The 22,839-nt window shown below is 45.0% G+C and overlaps 2 protein-coding genes across 2 annotated transcripts in view; one reads left to right on the top strand and one right to left on the bottom strand.

Annotated features, from left to right (window-relative positions):
* The window catches only part of LOC121585350 (intermediate conductance calcium-activated potassium channel protein 4-like), a 51,052-nt gene extending 34,895 nt beyond the window's left edge, over positions 1-16,157 (top strand). Inside the window, exons 5-9 of the mRNA XM_041901728.1 lie at positions 5,439-5,549; positions 7,426-7,547; positions 9,177-9,246; positions 9,983-10,149; positions 14,245-16,157. Of these exons, the coding sequence (XP_041757662.1) occupies positions 5,439-5,549; positions 7,426-7,547; positions 9,177-9,246; positions 9,983-10,149; positions 14,245-14,248 (474 nt within the window). The 3' untranslated portion in view covers positions 14,249-16,157. The remainder of the gene's footprint in view (positions 1-5,438; positions 5,550-7,425; positions 7,548-9,176; positions 9,247-9,982; positions 10,150-14,244) is intronic.
* Positions 16,158-16,319: 162 nt separating this feature from the next.
* On the bottom strand, positions 16,320-22,498 carry si:dkey-79d12.4. Its single transcript, XM_041902589.2, has 3 exons — positions 22,406-22,498; positions 21,458-21,576; positions 16,320-20,234 (listed from the first exon to the last, which is right to left on the bottom strand). The coding sequence occupies exons 2-3, from the start codon at positions 21,554-21,556 to the stop codon at positions 16,602-16,604; spliced, it is 3,732 nt and encodes a 1,243-aa protein (XP_041758523.2). The 5' UTR covers positions 21,557-21,576; positions 22,406-22,498; the 3' UTR covers positions 16,320-16,601.
* Between the last annotated feature and the right edge of the window lie 341 nt (positions 22,499-22,839).

Below are 22,839 nucleotides of genomic sequence, written 5' to 3'. Positions count from 1 at the left end.
CAGGTTCCGATTTATGTGGAGCCACGTACTGTGCCGCGAATGTTCCGGCACAGTCCTGTACGTCCTGTGCTAGCACCACGCACGTGTCGTGCTAAGGTGGGCATGCAGCCAGGACGGAGTGTGCCGGCTCAACGCTCGTGGCCTCCAGTACCCCTCTTCGGTCCCGGATATCCTGCGCCAGTGCCACGTGCTGTATTGCCAGTACGAGTGCACAGCCCTGTACGTCCTGTGCTGATGCCGCACACTGATTGTGTGGAAATAGGCATTCAGCCAGGACGGGTTGTGTCAGCTCTCCGCTCCAGACCTCCAGTCCGTCTCCACAGTCCAGCCCGGCCTGTTCCTGTCCCTCGCACCAAACCAGTGGTGCGCGTCGCCAGCCCGGTCCGGCCTGTTCCCGTCCCTCGCACCAAACCAGTGGTGCGCGTCGCCAGCCCGGTCCGGCCCGTGCCTGCTCCCCGCACCAAGCCAGTGGTGCGCGTCGTCAGCCCGGTCCGGCCCGTTCCTGCTCCCCGCACCAAGCCTGTGGTGCGCTTCGCCAGCCCGGTCCGGCCCGTTCCTGTCCCTCGCACCAAGCCTGTGGTGCGCGTCGTCAGCCCGGTCCAGCCTGTTCCTGTCCCTCGCACCAAGCCTGTGGTGCGCGTCGCCAGTCCGGTCCGGCCTGTTCCTGTTCCTGTTCCTGTTCCCCGCACCAAGCCTGTGGTGCGCGCCGCCAGCCCGGTCCGGCCTGTTCCTGCTCCCCGCACCAAGCCAGTGGTGCGCGTCATCAGCCTGGTCCGGCCCGTTCCTGCTCCCCGCACCAAGCCAGTGGTGCGCGTCGCCAGCCCGGTCCGGCCCGTTCCTGCTCCCCGCACCAAGCCAGTGGAGCGCGTCGCCAGCCCGGTCCGGCCCGTTCCTGCTCCCCGCACCAAGCCAGTGGTGCGCGTCGTCAGCCCGGTCCGGCCCGTTCCTGCTCCCCGCACCAAGCCAGTGGTGCGCGTCGTCAGCCCGGTCCGGCCCGTTCCTGCTCCCCGCACCAAGCCAGTGGTGCACGTCGTCAGTCCGGCACGGCCCGTGCCTGTTCCACCGATGCCTGGTCGGGCACCGGTCAGCTGCTCCACACCGGAGCCAGAGCAATCCGCTCCACCGGTGTCCAGTCCAGCTCCGGCCAGCGGGGCCAGACCAGACCAGGGGCGCTACGGGGGGGGTGGAAAGAGAGTGGCCCCTCCCCTGTTGTGTTTGGTTGGGGGGGTACTGTCACGCCCTGGCTCTGGGGACTCTTTAATGTTGAGCCAGGGTGTGGATTTTCTTTGTTATAGTTTCTATGTTGTGTTCTAGATCGTTTATTTCTATGTTGGCCAGGGTGGTTCCCAATCAGAGACAGCTGTGGCTCATTGTCTCTGATTGGGGACCATACTTAGGCAGCCTTTTGGCACTGTTTATTGTGGGATCTTGTTCCGGAAGGTTTGTGTATTTAACCTAGGACTTCACGTATCGTTTATTGTTTTGGTTCGTTGTGTGTACAAGTAATAAAGATGTACGCTTATCACGCTGCGCCTTGGTCCGCTTCTTCATCGTGTAATGATCGTGACAGTCCTACACTATAGCATGTGCCCCCTGTGTGTTGCCAGTGCATGCTTTGATGTCTTAAAGTACAGTAGCTGTAGTTTCCATATTAAAGCTATTCTATTCTATTCTGAAAATGAATTTAACACTACTGTACCACTGTAATATTCTTTATTTTGCATTGTTTTCCCCACTATCAGTCTGTATATAACATGTTCAAGGGAGAATGCCTGATGATGTCTTGGTTGTTTATACACCTCTGAGATAAGGGGTGTTGAGTAATGGGTCAGAGAAATGATTCTCTGGTACCAGGCACTCTCTCACCCCACACGCACATGCATGCGCACACACACACAACTCTCTCTTTCTCTTTCTCTCACACTTACACACACACACACACACACACACACACACACACACTGAAGTAGTTGTCTGATGCTGAGAGCTGGCTTTGGCCCCACACACATTGCTTTTATGGAGATATCTTGGCACTGAGCAGAGGTGGGGAGATGTGAAAGGTTATAGTGGGTTCACTGGTTTTATGGGTGAACTCAAAGAGTATAGGTACTGATAATATTGAACTTTATTTTTATAGCACGTTTCATACAGAATGCAGCCCCAATGTGCTCTACATGATAACATATGACCTTTCTCTTGTCGAACGACGAAAGCGGTGTGGTTATTGACGCATGTATTGTTATGTCTGTGACTCAAATGCTTTGGTTACACCCATTGTAAGAAAGGTACACGCAGAAGAAAAAAAGCTAATTTCAAGCACTGTAAGCTTATTTGAAATTTGTGAAAGTGCTGCGACTCTTATGTTCAAGCAGTCTGGGTGCCATGGAAATTACATTAAATAATACACTTCAGGTGTTGTTCTGTCATAGAAAATAAAAAAGAAGTTTTAATATGATATATTGTCAAATTCAACTGCCATTGTTTACAAAACAATGGACCCTCACCAGGAAGAATGTAGGCCAATATGTCAGTTAAGTAGGTTGATGCTGAGTACAAAGATTAGAATGAGAGGCAGTAAGGGGTCAGTTGAGTGTTGCTAGGTTTTAACAATGGAAGAACATGTGAGAAGGAGATGGAGAGAGATGGAGAGTAAATTAGAGTGAGAGGTGGGAGGTTGGAGGGAGTGGAAGATGGAGAGTAAGAGGAGAGGGAGAGTGAAAAGGAGAGTAGAGAGAGTGAAGGAGAGTGCGATGCAGAGTGAGATGCAGTGGTAAAGGGAGAGGGAGAGTGAGACGGAGAGGGAGAGGGAGAGGGAGAGGGAGAGGGAGAGGGAGAGGGAGAGGGAGAGGGAGAGGTAGTGGTAGAGGTAGAGGGAAAGGTAGAGGTAGAGGTAGAGGTAGAGGTAGAGGGAAAGGGAAAGGGAAAGGGAAAGGGAAAGGGAAAGGGAAAGGGAAAGGGAAAGGGAGAGGTAGAGGTAGAGGTAGAGGTAGAGGTAGTGGTAGAGGTACAGGTAGAGGGAAAGGTAGAGGTAGAGGTAGAGGTAGAGGTAGAGGGAAAGGGAGAGGTAGAGGTAGATTCCACATGGCAGTCAATGAAACTGAAATACAAAGTTTATTGGATATTACAATACACACGCAATAACACATTGAAGTTGAAATTCATGACAATATGTACATTCAGGAGACTCAAAGTTTTGTTTTGTTAATATGCATAGGTATGGAATGGGTGAGTTTTTATATATCTCAGTCCTGGCAGTTGGAATATTTGCCTGACACTTGTCCTCAGCAGGCAGGTAACCAGTCTCTGAAGGGGGACTTGAACTGGGAGAAAGCAAAGTCCAGGCACAGTTTCTCTCTTCTCTTCTCTCATGAAGTGAGGGCAGTGATAGTGACGTCAGAGCATTGTTGTATCCAGGATATGCCATGCCAGGGATGATTCTGCAAACTCGCTTCTGTATGGGCTCGAGTTGTGCAGAGACGGCTTGAGTCAAGGAGCTGTGCTAAGCTATTGCGGTATACTCTAGGCAGGGTTGAACATAGCCTGTGTAGATGGCTACCAGGTCCATTTGTGGCACGTTATATATTTTAAGTCGACATAGGAAGAACAACTTTTTGCTTCCCTTGCGAATCATTGAATCGATTTGTTCGTCCCACTGCAGATTGTTTTGCAATATGACTCCAAGGACTTTCACACTCACAGACGTGCAGGTTTTTCCCATATATCATAAGGGGACATGCAGGGGGCAGGTTCCTCATACATGTCACCAACAGGATCTTGCATTTTGAAAGGTTTAGGGCCATATGACTAGTAGAGAGAGAGAGGGAGAGGGAGGTATCTGGGTGTTTTCTGCCTGTTGGGCTGTAAGGACTTGGCTCTCTGCCTCACCTCAGCTCTGTCCGTTTCCGATCCGAGCAGATAAGCGGTGGCGAGTCACAAGACCGGCAGAGGGGCGCGAGCCAGGCCGAGACACCTCCCTGACACAGTGGAAAATAATCCTTCACGCCTCTTTCTCTCCCTCTCCCCTTGTTTTTATAAGCTTTCCCCTTTTTTAAGGGAAAACTTTCCACCATTTCCATTTGTAGGTGGTTTATAGCCTTTGGCACCACTGGAACAGGAGGGCGTTTCCTACTCCCGACAGGGCAGCTCTCTAGGACAATGAGTGAAGCAGTACTCACACCTGTAGCACTCGGCTGTCAAGGACCCCTACGCTCAGCACCTCTACCCTGGGCTAACCTGCCTCTCTGGTAGTGCCCCAGCTGTGTTGGGGAGGTGAGCAGAGCAGAGTGCTCGCCACACATCCTATCAGTGGGGTGTGGATGGATCCCTGGGAAGGATGTTGTGCCTCTCAGAATTCCCAGATTACACTGGGGCAGATTCACACGGAATCTTTGGTTCCAGTCATGCCCATGCCAGTACCAGTGAGTAGGCTGGTTGATGTTAGGAAGCCAGCAGAGTATTTTGGGAGCTCTTAGGAGGGGACAGGGGACTAGTTTTGTGATTCATCCATCCGAATGGCTCTTAGCATCATCTCTGTGTCCAGACTGTGACCTGTGTTTCATTGTGAGCCTTGGCGTGCATCCTAATATGATTGTTCTTCCTTATCAGATTTTGCTCTCTCTCTCTCTTTTATTCATGCAAACAAGGGAAGGAAAAAAAGGTAAAAATCGGTCTTCATTTTCAAACCAGTCTAATCTTGAAATGATATGATTACACTATGTCTCTAAAACCATGTACTGTATTTCCACAGTAATTACACTGGCATGTACAATGCAATTACAGTGTAGGTAGATACATATTGGTACAACTGTGAACTTTGTGTAATTACAGTACATATTGATATAAAATTGCACTCAATGGTAAATTAACTATGTTAAATCTCCCCATAGGTCAGAAGTGTAGTCTAAGATTACGCAGTAAGAATTAGTATGTTGAAACTATTGTACCACACTGAAATATAGGGTATTTTAGTGTGCAAGTCACTCTGATTCACTCTGTGGTGTTCCTAAGCATTCGTCAGCATTTTGTTGTTCCCTATCCAGCAATAGCACAATGCTATTCTCAGAGTAAACCCATACTATTATATCAGTGCCCACAATGGCATATGATTAACCATTTCACTCTCACATAAGCATAAGGTCAATTCAGTGTAACTAGTATTATTTGGCGAAATAGGCGAAATAGGCCCACCATATTTGTCCAAATTATAGCAAGTAACAACTATTTCATAACCTCTTGAAAAGGAATTACGATGTCTATCTTGAAGTTGGCCAAACAGACCTGAGGCTATAGGGCAAATTTGGAATGTTGACATGATAATTTGTGATTTCCGACTCTGACTCCCGCTCTTACGGGTCACAAGGGGACAGGAGGAGGATGACAAATGGCGGTTGTGGTAACCATGGTGACGGTGGTGTGGCTGTCTGTGTGTTTGTCCTCAGGGTGTGGCCTGTACCGCCATGCTGGTGGCCGTCATGACCAAGAAGCTGGCGCTGAACAAAGGAGAGAAACACGTGCACTTCTTCATGATGGACATCCAGATCTCCAAACGGGTGAGAGGAGGAGAACGACTGTATCAATCACTCAGAGTTAGAGACCAGAGTTTTTCCAGATCCCATGTGTCCACCTAGTCAGTAAAACTCTGGGCCCTAGTTATAACCTTTACAAGGGCTGGGAGTTTTTCCTGGTTACATGGTCAGTAAAAATACCTGGCTCTATAATGACAGTAATGAATGAACATGTTGTGGGTGTCTCTCAGTTCAAGGAGTCATTTATCCCCATTTTCCAATAACTGAATGATAAGAAAAACATATTGTGAAGATCCAAACCACTGTCCTACATTGATAACCGGTAACAGCCAGCTCCCTTCAAAGGTTCCCTTGGTCTCACAAGAAAAACAAAACCCATGACACAACGGATGAGGCCTTCTGGGTGGATGCAGCGATATTTTCCGCGTTGCACGCGTGTTATGGTTTTGTCTTTTTATAATATTATTTTTTCCTTAAATAGGGCATTCCAGAGGACAGGATAGTGTGGGAAAAGGACTGGGGGGCTGGAGGGCTTGGGAGGTGGGGCCCGCCAATCTCTTAATAGCCTCCAAAAGGCGTCAAAAGGAGGAAACAATCGTGTCCCTGTCAGGAAAGGGACTTGTGTCAGTCCAGGACGGGGCACTCGGACTGACGGGAAACTGGATAAGATGATGTGTGTGTCATGTGTGTGTATATACTCACTGCCATAACTGAGGATACAGTGAGCGAGTGTGTGTTGGTGAGGGGTTACTTCATGTTGAAGCCTTGGACAGGATCCATCTGTTTGCTTATCGCACGGAAGGAGAATCAACAACCTGAAAATAAACGAACGCAACGGAAGATGCTAGCATGATTTCCCTATCTATTTTCCAAATACATAATTCTCTAATATGTAAGTAGTGTATAGCAGGATTCTTTGAAATCCACTGACCTGACTGAGCATTAGCTGAGCACTAGGTTGGCAGGGTAGGTGTAGGCTACAACTGGCTGCAGGCTGCAGTGTGTTGTCAGCGTGAGGATGCGAGGTTGTAGGTCTGAGTCTGCTGAGGATACAACCACTTCCCCCCTGGCACTGAACACATCCTCTCACTGGGTGCATTCTTACGTCTGTTTGTAGTTGTTTGGTGTGTGTGTGCATCCCCGCGGAGCTGTCCATCGTTGCCCTGATTTATGCTGACAGGAAGAATAAGAGAAGACATCTGGCCACGGCCCCTGACGGCCCCTAATAATAACCCCACACACAGGACAACACAAGACAGGGCCCGGCTGGAGTAACATCACCAGGCTCAGATAGCAGGGCAGTTACGGTGTCCTCATCAGGAAGGACAGCAGACACGAATAGAATCAAAGAGAAAAAATAGGATTGTGTTTCCGTAACCAACATATGGCCCACTGATGCCTATTCGCATCCTCAAATATTATTCCCTGTATGACGAGTACGTGTCCATCCGTTTATGTTTTTAGCAAACACCGGCGTGTAGCAAACATCAGTGTACAGCCCACCCCGCCTGACCCAGTTCTGCACTAGGCAACATTGTTTTCGTCAACGTTAACCATGGACTACCTCTCACTTCATAACAACAGTTTAATCAGCAAATAAACATGCTCCCAAGATGGCACCATGATATAAACATGCCCCCAAGATGACACCATGATATAAACATGCTCCCAAGATGGCACCATGGTATGACATGCTGTCATCCTTCCGGTTAGTGCTGTAATTCTTTATAACTTAATCCTGCTATAAACATGAGTGTTAGCTTAATGCATCACAGTTCCATATACTCTTATCTCCAGCTGGGACAGTCCTTCTGTACAAAGGAGTGTGTAACACACTTACACATTAGGGCTGCAGCTTTGATTGACTGGGTCTTGATGTTGGCGGCTCTGTCTGTCCCAGATACGCCATGCTGCTGCCAATGTGCTGAGGGAGTGCTGGCTGCTGCACCGCACCAACCTGACCAAGGGCAACAGTGGAGAGCACCGGAAACACCAGAGGTGCCTACTGGAGGCCATCAGAGTGTAAGTCCTCATCACAGTATGATTCTTTCCAGTCTAACCTTTGTATTTCAGATGGGAGTGGGCCATCAGTTTGTCCACTGCTATTTGCATCTTCTTCAGGTTTCTGGGACAGAACTCATCTCAACTAGTTTTCTTCTGCAGGAACACTGGAGAACAGAAGAATAGCAATGCATTTAGAGACCACTAAGCCGTCTAAAGTGTGTGTGTGTGTGTGTGTGTGCATGTCTCTGTGTGTGTGTGTGTGTGTGTGTCTGTGTGTGTTGTGCTGGTTTTATGGGTCATTAACTATTTGTCAACACTGAACTGAGTCTATTTTGGTCCTCTGTAGCTCAATTGGTAGAGCATTGCGCTTGTAACGCCAGGGTAGTGGGTTCGATCCCCGGGACCACCCATACGTAAAAATGTATGCACACATGACTGTAAGTTGCTTTGGATAAAAGCGTCTGCTAAATGGCATATTATTATTATTATTATTTTGTTTGGATGTTACGGTCCAGCAAAACAATCTTGGCACTCCACCCCTTTGGTAAAAGACTAGGCCACTATGTAAAATCTACTTTAGACATCAATCAAATGGATACGCTCACTGACAAGTCATCTAATAGTAAAGTTTAAATTTAGAATAGAGAAAAGCATACAACATAGTCTCACTCTCACAAAAGCTCTCGTGACCAAAATAACTGGACGGTGGTCATCTGACAAACAGTGAAACATTTATTTGACACGGAATTCAGAAGAAGAAGGAACCTACATCATGTGTAGTCAAATCACAACTAAGAAACACCGGAAAAGTTAACAAAAAACTGCTTGAATTTGACAAAAAAAAATTTCTGAATGACAGCTCCTTCTCCATAATAGCACTTAGAAACTTTGACGTCCTCTGCCTGCTTCCCCATCTCTACTTTCATTGTTGTTCATCCATGTTGTTTGACAATATGTCTCCTAGCCTTCCTGTTAATAACAAGTGGAGTGAGGTGTGGGGTTGCCTGACCTCTTTCACGGGAGATCCTAACAAATAGGAAACTAGGAAGCTTAGACGTGTGAATGTGTGAGTCATTATCAGGCAGCAGGACTTCATAATACTGTGTGTGTGTGTGTGTGTGTGTGTGTGTCCTTGTGTGTGTGTGTGTATGTGTGTGGGAGAGAGAGAGTATGCCTGTAAGGGTGGAGGGGTTACATTTCCTGTTGTACAGTTAGCATACCCACTATAAATATATGGTGGAAAGAAAGCATGATGAGGCACTTCCAGCAACTTGGAATGGAGACAGAGCCAAACAGTTAAGAGACTATTTAGAGACTAATTTTGTTTGGACTTTTTCAGGCTTTTATGCATCGGTTCTTTGGCTCTGGCATCCCCACTAGGACATTTTAGTGCACATGAGTGCTTGATGGAAGTTCCCTGCAATATTGGTTTCCATTTTTCTTTTTCTGGGGCAGTTCTGGTTTCATCTAAAAAAATAAAAAATTCCAACACTAACGTCAAGAACGTTGAAGCAACAGACAATACTGTAATGTGTACTAATGGCAGTGACGATAGTTTCTCACTTCAGGCCCAGGCATTTATTTAAGGTCACTATCACACTGTTATCATACTAAGATGTTGCTACGTACTTTGTCTGTTTTGGACAGATTCCGGCACCTGCGCCTCAAACAACGGAAGCTGAGAGATTACGCCAGTGAGATGGTCGACCTGCCCAAGGTAAACCAACCACACCACACAGTAGGCTAGAACAACTCACGCAGAGCTGTGTCGACATGTTTGACACACACACACACACACACCATGCGCAGGATAACCCAGTTCCAGGTAATAACCACACTCTTACACAGACCATTATCCAGTATATTAAGGTTGCTGTGTTATTTATTACTAGGTGTTGAGACACATAAAATGTCTGTAAAAGACACATAAAACTCTATAAAACGGCCATGAGGTCTAGCAGAAGGTTCAAGTCACTCTGTGATGTAATCCTAGAGTCAGAGCTTTTTACCTAATGGGCAGTATACCTGGCAAAGAATGCACAACTAAAGAAAATGGCTATAGTTAATGGGTTGTGAGCGCTTCTATTAATTAAATTGATCTATATATTTGTGCAAGTCCAGCTCATATGTATATCGAACACAGGAGCAAATTTATGAAGAGGAAACAGTCACAGGAGCCAGTATTTAGGAGGGAGATATGTACATGTGACGTATGTGGTTCCCCTCAATGTTTTAACTACCCTAGGGAGTTGTTCCCCCAAGAAAGTTGCCACTGTCACCCTCAGCTCATCCGGGGTTAAGTCTGGGTTTATCTGAATTCCATGTCTGGATTCTGTTAGGCATGCTTGTGCTGTTACGACAAATAACTTTATAAAAAGCACAAAACAACTAGCATTGGATGAATGGATTAATTGTCTGTTTGATTGTTTGTTTGGTTGATTGATGGTGAACAGATGCAGATGATCATGTGCGATTTGAGTGCCAACTGGAACAACTCGTACCGGGAGCTGGAGCAGCGCATCATCTCCATGGAGCAGAAGTTAGACGAGCTGGGCCACTGCTTCCAACAGACCTCTGAGCTGCTGGCACAGGCCCTGCGCTACCGCAACCCTGAAATCAGGTACAGCTAACACAACCCCAACCCTGAGATCAGGTATAGCTAACACAACCTCAACACATATATTAGGTACAGTTAACACAACCACAATCCAACCACCAAGTGCTAACGGTCAGTATCTGGACAATATGTGTGAAATGCTTGATAATGTATGTGATATCAACAGAGGTATATTTTCTGGGTGACGTAAATATTGACTGGCTTTCATCAAGCTGTCCACTCAAGAAAAAGCTTCAAACTATAACAAGTGCCTGCAACCTGGTTCAGGTTATCAGTCAACCTACCAGGGTATTTACATACAGCACAGGAATGAAATCATCCACATGTATTGATCACCTCTTTACTAATGCTGCAGAAATCTGCTCTAAAGCAGTATCCACATCCATCAGATATAGTGATCATAATATAGTAGCTATATCAAGGAAAACCAAAATTCCAAAGGCTGGGCCTAATATAGTGTATAAGAGATCATACAAGAGGTTTTGTAGTGATTCCTATGTTGAAGATGTAAATAATATTTGCTGGTCTGTGGTGTGTAATGAGGATCAACCAGACGCTGCACTTGATGGATTTATGAAATTGCTTATTCCAGTTATTAATAAGCATGCAACCATTAGGAAAATGACTGTAAAAACAGTTAAATCCCCGGTTGAGAGGGATGAGGCAAAAGGAATGGCAAATAAGTCTGGCTGCACTGCCGATTGGCAAACTTACTGTAAATTGAGGAATCATGTGACTAACCTAAGTAAAAGAAGAAGAAACTGTACAATGAAACAAAGATAAATGGGGGCAGGTAGCTTAGTGGGTAAGAGCGTTGTGCCAGTAATCGAAAGGTCGCTGGTTCTAATCCCCGAGCCGACTAGGTGAAAAATCTGTCGATGTGCCCTTAAGCAAGGCACTTAACCCTAATTGCTCCTGTAAGTCGTTCTGGATAAGAGCGTCTGCTAAATGACTAAAATGTAAAATAAAGGATGATAGTAAAAAGCTTTGGAGCACCTTAAATTAGATCGAACTCAGCTTCATCCTTCATTGAATCAGAAGACTTGTTCATCACAAAACCCACTGATATTGCCTACTACTTTAATGATTTTTTCATTGGCAAGATTAGCAAATGTAGGCATGACATGCCAACAACAAACTCTGAACCTACATATCGATGCATAACTGACTAAATTATGAAGGACAAACATAGTAATTTTGAATTCTGTAAAGTGAGTGTGGAAGAGGTGAACAAATTATTGTTGTCTATCAACAATGACAAACCACCTGGGACTGACAACTTGGATGGAATATTACTGAGGATGATGGCGGACTATATTGCCACTCCTATTTGCCATCTCTTCAATCTAAGCCTACAGGAAAGTGTGTGTCCTCAGGCCTGGAGCGAAGCAAAAGTCATTCTGTTACCCAAGAATTGCAAAGCACCCTTTACTGGTTCAAACAGCCAACCAATCAGCCTGCTACCAACCCTTAGTAAACTTTTGGAAAAAATGGTGTTTGACCAGATACAATGCTATTTCACAGTAAACAAATTAACAACTGACTTTCATCACGCTTATAGGGAAGGGCACTCAACATGTACAGCACTTACACAAATGACTGATGATTGGCTGATAATAAGAAGACTGTGGGAGCTGTTTTGTTCGACTTCAGTGCAGCTTTTGAGATTATCCATCATAATCTGCTGCTGAAAAAATGTATGTGTTATGGCTTTACATCCTCTGCTATATTGTGGATTTAATATTACCTGTCTAACAGAACACAGAGTGTGTTCTTTAATGGAAGCCTCTCCAACACAATCCAGGTAGAGTCAAGCATTCTCCAGGGCAGCTGTCTAGGCCCCTTACTTTTTTCAATCTTTACCAATGACCTGCCACCGGCACTGAGTAATGCCTGTGTGGGCGGCAGTTAGCTTAGTGGTTAAGAGCGTTGTGCCAGTAATCGAAAGGTCGCTGGTTCTAATCCCCGAGCCGACTAGGTGAAAAATCTGTCGATGTGCCCTTGAGCAAGGCACTTAACTCTAATTGATCCTGTAAGTCGCTCTGGATAAGAGCATCTGCTAAATGACTAAAATGTAATGTAAAAAATGTCTATGTATGCTGATGACTCAACATCATACATGTCAGCTACCACAGCAAGTGAAATCACTGCAACACTTAACAAAGAGATGCCGTCAGTTTTAGAATGGGTGGCAAGTAATAAGCTAGTCCTAAATATTTCAAAAACTAAAAGCATTGTTTGGCACCATTCACTAAACCCTAAACCTCAACTTAATCTTATAATGAGGAAATTGAGCAAGTTGAGGAGACTAAACTGCTTGGTGTAACCCTGGATTGTAAACTGTCATGGTCAAAACATATTGATGCAACGGTAGCTAAAATGGGGAGAGGTCTGTGCGTAATAAAGCACTGCTCTGCTTTCTTGACATCATTATCAACAAAACAAGTCCTACAGGCCCTAGTTTTGTTGCAGCCGGACTACTGCCCAGTCATATGGTCAAGTGCCACAAAGAGGGACATAGGCAAATTACAGTTGCCCCAGAACAGAGCAGCAAGGCTGGCCCTTAAATGTACACGGAGAGCTAACATCAATAACATGCATGTCAATCTCTCCTGGCTCAAAGTAGAGGAGAGATTGACTGCACAACTAGTACTACTTGTCTTTGTGAGAGGTATTGACATGTTGAAAGCACCGAGCTGTCTGTTCAAACAACTAGCATAGAGCTCAGACACCCATGCATACCCCACAAGACATGCCACCAGTGGTCTCTTCACAGTCCCCAAGTCCATAACAGACACCGGGAAACGCACAGTACTACACAGAGCCATGACTACATGGAACACTATTCCACATCAAGCAACTCAAGTAAGCAGTAAAAATCAGATTTAAAAAAAAAAAACAGATAAAACTACACCTTATGGAACAACGTGGACTATGAAGAGACGCACACGCATACGTACACACACGCTAACACACACACCCTACACACACATACATTGTAATATTGTTGTATTGTGGTATTATACATTTTGTATTGTAGATACTGTATGTAGTGGTAGAGTAGTGGTGTAATAATATGTTGTATGATGTACTGTTTTATTTTTTGTGATGTAATCGCCTTAATCTTGTTTGGATCCTTAATAAATACAAAACTCATATATCAGGTACAGCTAACACAACCACAACCCATACTGTATATCAGGTATAGGTAAGACAACCACAACCCAAACACAACCCTGAGATTAGACCATTTCACAACCACTACCTAAGCAGTTTTTACTGTAGACCTTAAAAGGTGCTACACATTTTTTTTTATATATTTTTGTATGTAATTTCAGAAAATGTCCATAATATTCAGTATCTGGCGCTAATCGTGGAATGATAGTGTTTCCCACTATTACTTACCCACCAGTGTAGTGATTGGCTGTGATAGTCGCCAATTGATTTATTCTGAAGGAGTCGCATCTGTGGTCAAACTGGGAAAGCGGTTCTGACTTTGTGGTTGTGTTATCTAGTGGAAATCGCTGTCATTTCCTGGTTGCTAAAATTCTACACTGTTAGCTCAATTTCCGTTTATGTGAGAAAACGAGCACTTAATTGTGTAAGGAATCATTGTACCAACTAAATCGCTGTGAAATATATTTTCAATAACAAAACATTTTGTTTTTACAGCTGTTACTTTTGGTTTTGGTCCACCAGCTTCAAACAGCCGTAAAAATGATATTTTCTGTTATTGAAAATATATTTCAAAGTGTTTCGATGGTACAACGATTCCCTACACTATTCAGTGCTTGTTTTCTCACATAAACGGAAATGTCCACTAGATAACACAGCCACACAGTCAGAACAGCGGCGGGAGAAATCAACAGGCGACTATAACACAGCCAATCACAACACTGGCGTGTAAGTAATAGTGTGAAACACTATCATTCCACTATTAGCGCCAGATATATTATGGACATTTTCTGAAATTACAATGCAAAAATTCAAAACACTTCTGTGTAGCACCTTTAACTATCACAACCAAACTTGATATGAACATGCATGAGTATAACCTGTACTGTAGATTCTAACTATTCTCTCTCTCCTTCTCTGCAGGTGACTCGTGGCTGTGTGGTGGTTGGGTGAACCACACTCCCTGCAGGCCTTTCCCAAAGACTAAAGATGGATGCTACCAGCCTTGTCTGTATTTCCGTCAGACCGGGATGGGAATCCTATTCCCCCCAAAGCTGCATTTAACATTTGGCCTGCTGCACCACTTGGACTACTGCCAGGACCAAGGCTGGCATCGTCTTCTGACCCAGCGGCTGAATGGACCCTACGCAACGACTCGTACTTGTAAAGACAAAAAAGGAAAAATACTTCATTTTACAAAAGCGGGGTCTGATATAGATGACTTGTGTATTTGTATCAGATGTGTTTAATGTACAAAGTATTGCGTAATAATCTCAATTAAGAACTACAGTAACATAGCATCTGGTTCTGTACCTCAGAAAGGTTTAAACAGCGTTTTTAAATGTGAGGGGAACTTATTTGTATGCCACTCAGTATTGACAGCCTCCCTCAGTGTCTTTCAATCATACCTTTTTCCACAAGTAAAAGCAAAACGGTTATTCCACACGTTTTTCCTACCAGGAAGTATAAAGCGGCAACATCACAGTGTATGGGACAACTGCCTCATTATTAGAGAGAGCTGCTGGTCACTTATAAAATACACATCTCTGTTCTTTTACTGTTCTAATCCTATCCGTTTGGTTAGATTAGGGAATAAAACACAATTTCTCTTCACACGGCTTTAGTTAGAGGGATAAACTGCTAGTCAGTTGCCATGTCTGAAGGACTGCCCACTCAAACACTCCCTAGGGTACTGGGGAGTTACCAAAGTAGACTGAATTTAACAGACTCTTTCGCATAAAGAACTAATCTAGACTGTTAAGGCCCGACATATATTGTTGTCTTAAGGATGATTGTATGGGGAAGCAGTCAGTTTACATAGTTAAGCTGTTCTTATAACAATCAAGAGACAAGTGGCATAGCCTAATAAAGTACGCAGGCTGGCAATTATTGGGATGACTCATTTCCTGGAGGCAGCTCTGCAGAGTGGTCACTAGCTGGGCACAGCCACAAAGTCATACAATCTGATTTGAAACTGAACCCTAACCACACTGCAAAACATAATGCCTAACCTAATTTTGTTTTCATTAATTTTTACAATATAGCCAATTTTGACAGTTCTGCCTCCAGGGCAAGACTCACGACAATTAACGTCAACCTGCATAAAGTACAGGGAGACATTTCTCACTGTTATTCTAATTCTGATGTGGCAGCTCCCCCCAGTGGATATGTACATGCATGACAATTACACACACCAGGCACATACATTAATATATGTCAAACGATGTCTTATTCTTGGGTCTCTGTGGAAGCCTATGGGTAATAATACATCATCAGTCTAAATACTTTTGAAATCATTAACCAAACAAAACTTTGGTGACATGGATTGTTTTTTGGACTAGTAACAGCCACATTATATTTAGTACACAGGTAGGATTAAAAGTGGCCAGTCTTCAAAGGAGGGTGCATTTTTAGAACACAGCTCTCAATACATTTTGCACTCAAATGTGAATGGGGAAATGTATGTCAGTGGCACTGCATTGTCTTTTATGCATAATTTATGTCATTCACTTTGTGAATCCACAAATTCTACACATGCTGGTAATCTGGGGCATTACCAAATCAAGCACCTTGTGAGGACAACTATTCCCATGGTTGTATTTAAACTGGAGTTCTGCGTCTTCATTAACTGGAGTTAAGATATGTAATTATTAAAAAATGTTTTTTTAACGAGGATCACATGTACAGGTAACATTGTGAAATCGGCTTACAAAGGATAGATTATGCAAAAACAATAACTGAAAACGTTTACAGCTTTTCTTTTGCACATGATAAAACCATGCATTGTAAATACATTTTCTTGTCTTCCTGACAATTAAAAGCCATTGGTGAGTGGATGTTTTTGAATGAGTATTATTCTCCCAGCTAAATCATAACCTACTTATAATATTAACGATAATAATATTGCCATCTCATGGAACCAAATTAATGATAATGCTTTAGACTTCCTAATGTACAAATACCCTATGACCTCTTATAAAGACAACTCAAGTCAAATATATTTTAATATGATTGTATTTCTGCTCTTTTGGTGAAAACAATGTTTTAGTGGAAGTAAAATGCATTTTAAACCAATACATACATAATTTACATAGATTATTTTTTATATGGAATCATCTTTCATTCACAGTGAAAAAAGTCAAACAAGTCCACAAACTGCATTGTCCTCCTCTACCCCTAAGCATAGTAAAGGATAGGCTTGCCTGCCTGTGTGAACCATGGAAAAAAACAGTGCTTTGAATAGGGCCTAGACTGGGCCCTGCTGTGGGCCCATTTCAGTGTTAAGTCCTTTGTGTGTTTTTCAGTTTGTGCCAGAGAAAAGCAGCGGGCCTACAAAAAACCTGCCCACAATGACAGGAGAAGGGCATCCGGCACGCTTTCCTCGGCTTCAAAGTTAAGCTGTCACCTGGACATCTAGTCATGTTGGAAGCGCCAACCATGTGCTGTGCGAGGCACTTTGCCCCGTCGAAGGTCTCCCCGCAGGCGGTGCATATGTAGCGGGTGGCCTGGGCGTGCTGGAGGTAGTGGCGCAGGAGGTGCAGCCGCCGCAGGAACGACCTACCACAGTGGCAGCGGTACCGCCGGGAGCCCCGATGGAGGTAGCGGTGCTTCACGCTGAGCGAGGGCTGCTGCGAGATGGCGCCGCACTGGCGGCAGGTGTAGGTGCCCTTGGAGCGCCAGCTCATCTTCATGCGTTTCTTCAGGGCCAGCTCCTTACTTCTATTCACAAACATACACATGATGCTTAGAGGGGCTGGGGCAAGGGTAAGTGTAAGGGGGGAAGACTGAGCTACAGGGGGGGTAGGGACAGGTGAGAGCCGGATCATGGTGATTTGCCCCGGGGCAGAGGCTGAGACAGGTCTAGGGGATGGGGTGATGGGGGTGGGGGATCTGATAGGGTCCATGGCTAGGGCAGTGGGCCTGGGTGTCTGCTGTTGGACAGCCTGTTGCAGAAGGTTAGAGAACTGCCCAAGGGGCTTTGCTGTGTTAGTCTGTGTGGGGGCCGTGACCTGCGGTTTGGGAGGGTTGGTCTGTGGGGCCACTGGGACCAGCCTTGCCATTTTCCCTGGACCACCACCAGTGTTGTCAAAGAGCAAGGTGGCCATCACAGGAACAGCTGGCTGGGAATAGGATGGGGAAGAGGTAGACAGCATTACTCTAGGCAGAGACACAGTAGACTGTCCAACAGGTGTTAGCTGGCCAACTGCACTGGGGCCCTGATCAGCCACAGGGACTGGGGCCAGTCGTTTCAGCTCCTTGACACCACTACTGTAACACATCAGGGTGGGGCTACTGGGGCTCTGCTGGCCTGAGGTGGTAGAGATAGCCGTGGGTAAGAAGGAGAAAGTTGTGGCGGAGGACCCACCAGCTTGGGTCACCAGCTTGTCAGTGTGAGCCAAAACAATATGGTCCACCAGACTGCCCTCAGTAAGAAAGTAAGCTTTACACATTACGCATTGGATGCCCTTCTGCTTATTGCAGTACTTCATGTGATGTTCCAGACTAGTGAAGGGCCCTCTGCCGCAATGGACACAGGCACCTTTGTCATGTGCCTCTGTGACTGGGCTCTGAACTCGGGATTTGGTACTGTGATAGGAAATCATATGGTTGGCCAGGACATCACTAGGAAAGAAAAACTTGCACACAGAACATTGGATACACTTCCTCTTAGAGCAGGTCTTCATGTGGTTGTCCAGATTAGTGAATGGCCCAATGCCACAATGGTCACAGGTACCTTGTTCAGGGGTCTCTGATGGGATACTGTGAACAAGAACCTTATGGTCGGCCAGGGATGTCTCTGTAGGAAAGAAAACATTGCAAACAAAGCATTTGAAGCCCTTCTTCTCAGAGCAGGATCTCAAGTGGATGTCCAGACTACTGAATGGACCTCTGCCACAATGGAGACAGGTACCTTCAGGGGTCTCTGAGTCTTGGTATGGGATGCTCTGGACTTGGTATGGGGTGCTGTGATAGCAAACCATATGATCCGCCAGGACCGATTCAGTAGGAAAAAATACTTTGCACACAGAGCATTTTAAGCCCTTCTGCTTAGAGCAGGTCCTCATGTGGATGTCCAGACTAGTGAATGGTCCACTGCCGCAATAAACACAGACACCTTTGTCAGAGGTCTTTGATGTGGCACTGTGATAGTGAAAAGTATGGTCCACCAGGGATTTCTCTGAAGGAAATTGTACTTTGCACTCAGAGCATTGGAAGGACCAATCCCTAGAGCAGCTCCTCAAATGGAAGTCCATATTAGTGAAAGGCCCTCTGCCGCAAACGGCACACATAGTGGAAAGTTGTCCGTGAACCGAAACGTTATGGTTCTGCAGGGCCTTCCTATTATGGAAGAGTACTCTGCACTCAGTGCATGTAAGGCCTTTCCAACTGCAGCCTCTCAAATGAACGTCCATATTAGTGAATGGCCCTGTTCCACAATGGATACACGTAGTGGGATCAGGGACATATGGGGGGGATGTGTCTTTTTTGGGACAGTTGTGGTTTTGGTAGAAGGCCAGATCGGGGAAGACCTTACGGCAGAACTCACAGGCGTACATTTGGCCCGATATGGCTTCGGAGTGAGTCCGAACCTCATGGTCCAACATGGCCATCTCGGTAGGGAAGACGGCTTGGCACAAAGAGCATTGAAAGTCCTTCTTCATATTGCAGCTCTTCACATGAAAGTCCATATTATGATACGGTCCTTTGGCGCAATAGATGCAATAATAAGGCCTGACCTGGGACAACTTGGTCTGGGGCAGCTTGGTCCGGGGCCGCTTAGTCCGAGATGGCCGAGTCATGGCGTTCCTTGTGCGTACAGGAGTGTATGAAGACCCACTGGATTCCCCGCTGCTGCTGGACCCCGAGTCAGAATCTGATAACTCTTCTGGGTCAAATTCTGACTCCCGCTCAGACGAGGAGGGCTCACCATCTTGGTCAATCAGCATCTCAGCATCCTCGTCCTCTTTTTCGCTCTGGATGTCATTCTTCCTATCCTCCCCCTGTTTGCTTTTCATTTCCTCCTCCTCTTCTTCACTCAGCCTGATGTCCTCATCGATATCCGTTTCCCCGCTGCTCTCTGTTAACCTGTCGTTGTCTGTTCCTCCTGCGCTCTCAGTGTCTTCGCTATGTTCAGACCCCTCTCCATCGCTCATCCCCTCATCCCACTGGAGGGGGGCGCCATCAACCTCAACCCCTCTCTCTAATTTGACACGGATCCTCAGTGAGGGGGTCAGAATGGAGGGGCCTAGGGTCAGAGTGGAGGGGTCTGGTTTGACATCTTCCTCCTCCTCTGATTCCTCCAGCCTATGTCTTGTCTTTGTCACTCTCCCATTGCTTTCCATGCTGTATGTATGGTCTAGGGCCACTGCTGAAGGTACAGTACACTGTGCATTTAAAGTCTCTTCACTTCCATTCAAGCAATCATTTGAGTTGTCCTCATGTTTAAGGGCCACTGCTGAAGGTAGAGTATACTGTCCCTTTAAAGTCTCTTCACTGCTATTCAAGCCATTATTTGAGATGTCCTCAAGGGGTGTATTTAACAACTCAGTGAACAAGTGTATTCCTATGTGCTTGTTGAGATCCCACAAGTTGCTGAAATGCAGCTGGCAGCTGCTGCAATGGAGGACTGAGTTTGGGTGTGCGTTGACTAGGTGCATGGCCAGTGATATTGTGCGACTGAAAGTCACCCGACATATGTTGCAGGACGTTGAGACCTTGGACCTGTGGCTCTCAAAGTGTTCGATCAACTCCTGACCAGACTTGAATTGCACGCCACATTCCCAGCACTTTCCCCCCAGCTCCATGGAATGTATGCCGTAAGCAGAGACACTGTCCCCTGACAGGTCACAGTCATCGTCACTCGAGTCCTCTGGCATGGAGAATGGGCGTGGCACAGACACCCTGGGGATCTCCTGCAATTCACAGCAAAATTACATATTAGAGACAAAGTGAGTAAATAAATCAATAGTTTACAAAGTGATGACTATTGACTGACCACAAATATATTTTTGTTTGCCAATTGCTTACATATGAGGCAGGCACTGGTGAAGGTCAATAAATAGAGCCTTGGAAACAGTATACAGAAAGATACAGCCTAAGCTTCAGCATACTCAAAGCCTAACAGCCCAAGTAGTTTTTCTTAATCAATTCATTAAAGGATAAGTACTGTATTTTGGATGTAAATGGCATTTTATAGAAGTATCCAGACACTTGTTTTTGAGAAACTTACCCCACCAGCAATACACATGACATTCTGTCATTCCGAACTTTAATCACACCTTTATATTCCATTTTGTGCGACTCGAGCAGTTTCCCCTATCCATCTGTGCCACTTCTCTGTGTAGCCTGCACATACACACACAGAAAAGTATAATGGGCTACACGGAGAAGTAGCACTCAAATCACACAAAATGGAATATAACGTTGCGGATAAAGTTCGGAATCACACAATTTAATGTGTACAATATCTAAAGACCTGCATCACTATACTGAGAGAGTTGCCGTTTCAAAAAATATGTACTTGGGTGTTTTTGGAGCCTTTGTTCCTGTTTTATAATGCCCCTGCAACTGCTGAACGAGCATTAAGAAGTATATCGCTGGTGGGGTACGCTTCTCAAAAACAAGTGAAATCGCAGGAAAAATGTGTCTGGGTACTTCTATAACATGCCATTTACATCTAAAATACAGATTTGGTTCAAAAGAGTGAACTTCTCCTTTAATAGCCTACATAAAGGAAAACATATAAAAAGAACCAAGTGTACACGTGTAGAAATAAAGTTGTGATTTTCAGACGGTTCCCTGTCCTGCAGAGGAGAAAAGAGAGAAAATAACAAGGCAGCCGATGGAGAGGGCATTGAGAGAGGTAAGAGAGAATTATAGATAGGGATACATTCAAGAGGGATACACAGCCAATTCAATTTCCATGCCAGACTGAATCGATTGAAAGGGAATTTGGGTTAAAAATGTAAATAATGAAAAATTCCTCAAACAAATTATTATCTAAATTGACAGCTATCAACATGATATGTACTCTCCCGCTGTACATAATTTGGGATGGATGACACTGTGAACACTGATAGGATATCATTGATAACTGTAGTCTCTGGCCTGTATCAACTCTGTTTAAACAACTCACCGGTGGGCTCTGCTTGTGGGCTTTGTTCACATCCTCCAGTAGCTCCACCTCTGCCCCCAAGATCTCCTGAATCACTATGTCTTCAGCAGCCATCTCCATAGCAACCGTATACTGGCTCCCTACATTTTGAGGGACACAAAGTAAGCAAAGAGAAATCCACACACACACAAACAGACACTTACTGACAGACACACAGAGAGATGATATAGTGACATGGAGAAAGTCAGAATAACTTGCTACAGTATTACCACAGATAGAATGGCTAGTTACCAGTATCTTTGGCATTACTGTGTAGACTGTGATAGTTAAACTCCCAAAGGCAAAAGATTAGTTACAATGTCAGTTTCTGCAAAACGTTGCTAATATTGGTTAAGCAGGTTCTTAACTTCCATGATATTGTCCAGCTAACTACAAACGTTACTAACTACCTGGTACTGTCGCCTATTCCTCTCTGCTGGTACTACCGTTAGCTAGGCTACACAGATAGCCACTTCAAAAGTTATCATCATCAAGATGTTTTTATTCAGACAACCTAGGGTGTAATCATTAGACAAATAGTTGAAAATTGGACAACTTCAAGTAGGTCCCACCCCGTTTCGTTTGCTTCCGTTTACGAAACGTTTTGCAACAGAATAGCTTCATGAATACACCCCTAACTAGATATGAGACAACAAGTTATTCCAATGATGTACTTCAGACTACACGGGTGTGTAGTTTGATCGCTCGCTAACGTACAAGTTAACTCTCAAATGTGAGGATCACGTAACCATTTATCTCCAACGTTGTTGTCATCGATAGAGAGAGAGCGCGTTTCCCCATTCGACAATGTCGTTGGTCTGGTGCACGTGCGAAATTGCCATTGATTCGTTTATTTTTTTGACTTAAATTCCCTAGCTACCACCTACTACGAATTGTACATAACTATAGCAACATTTCGAAAAACATTACCTTTTAAGTCCTTTTTAAAACGTTAATATTCCCTGCTTTGGCTTCCATCATTTATTCTCTATTTCCTGTTTGAACAGGAATGGGTGGAGTCAGTGTGAAGCCTACAGCTCCCAGCATGCATCAGTGGCCATCTTTGTAAACGCTATACTACAACTACCAGTATTCATATTATACTTAAACGATTTCCACTAATTTGCAAAAAACAAACAAATTCATAATTAGGCTACACATACTGCTATAGGCTCTATGCACGCATCACTTCCGCATTGGCGTAAGGATGCTTGGGCATTTCTGGTTACCGGAAAAAAACAGACAGTGACAGTAGACCGTTATGATGGCAGAGATGAAGTGTACAAGGTGTTTGCTGGAGTTGCCTAAAGTATCTGTTAATGATATACGGAGGGTCGTCCGGACATCCAGTACGACACCACGTC

This window comes from Coregonus clupeaformis, unplaced genomic scaffold (genome assembly GCF_020615455.1).
Source record: "Coregonus clupeaformis isolate EN_2021a unplaced genomic scaffold, ASM2061545v1 scaf0096, whole genome shotgun sequence".
NCBI classification, from domain to species: domain Eukaryota; kingdom Metazoa; phylum Chordata; class Actinopteri; order Salmoniformes; family Salmonidae; genus Coregonus; species Coregonus clupeaformis.
The sequence above is the reverse complement of the archived record's forward strand: the minus strand, read 5'-3'. Positions and strand labels throughout refer to the sequence as shown.

Coding starts and splice junctions, on each gene's coding strand:
- si:dkey-79d12.4 (XM_041902589.2), bottom strand. CDS start 21,556: ATGGAGATGGCTGCTGAAGACATAGTGATTCAGGAGATCTTGGGGGCA. Junction 20,235..21,457: donor CCCACAAGCAGAGCCCACCG/GTGAGTTGTTTA, acceptor TGTGAATTGCAG/GAGATCCCCAGGGTGTCTGT.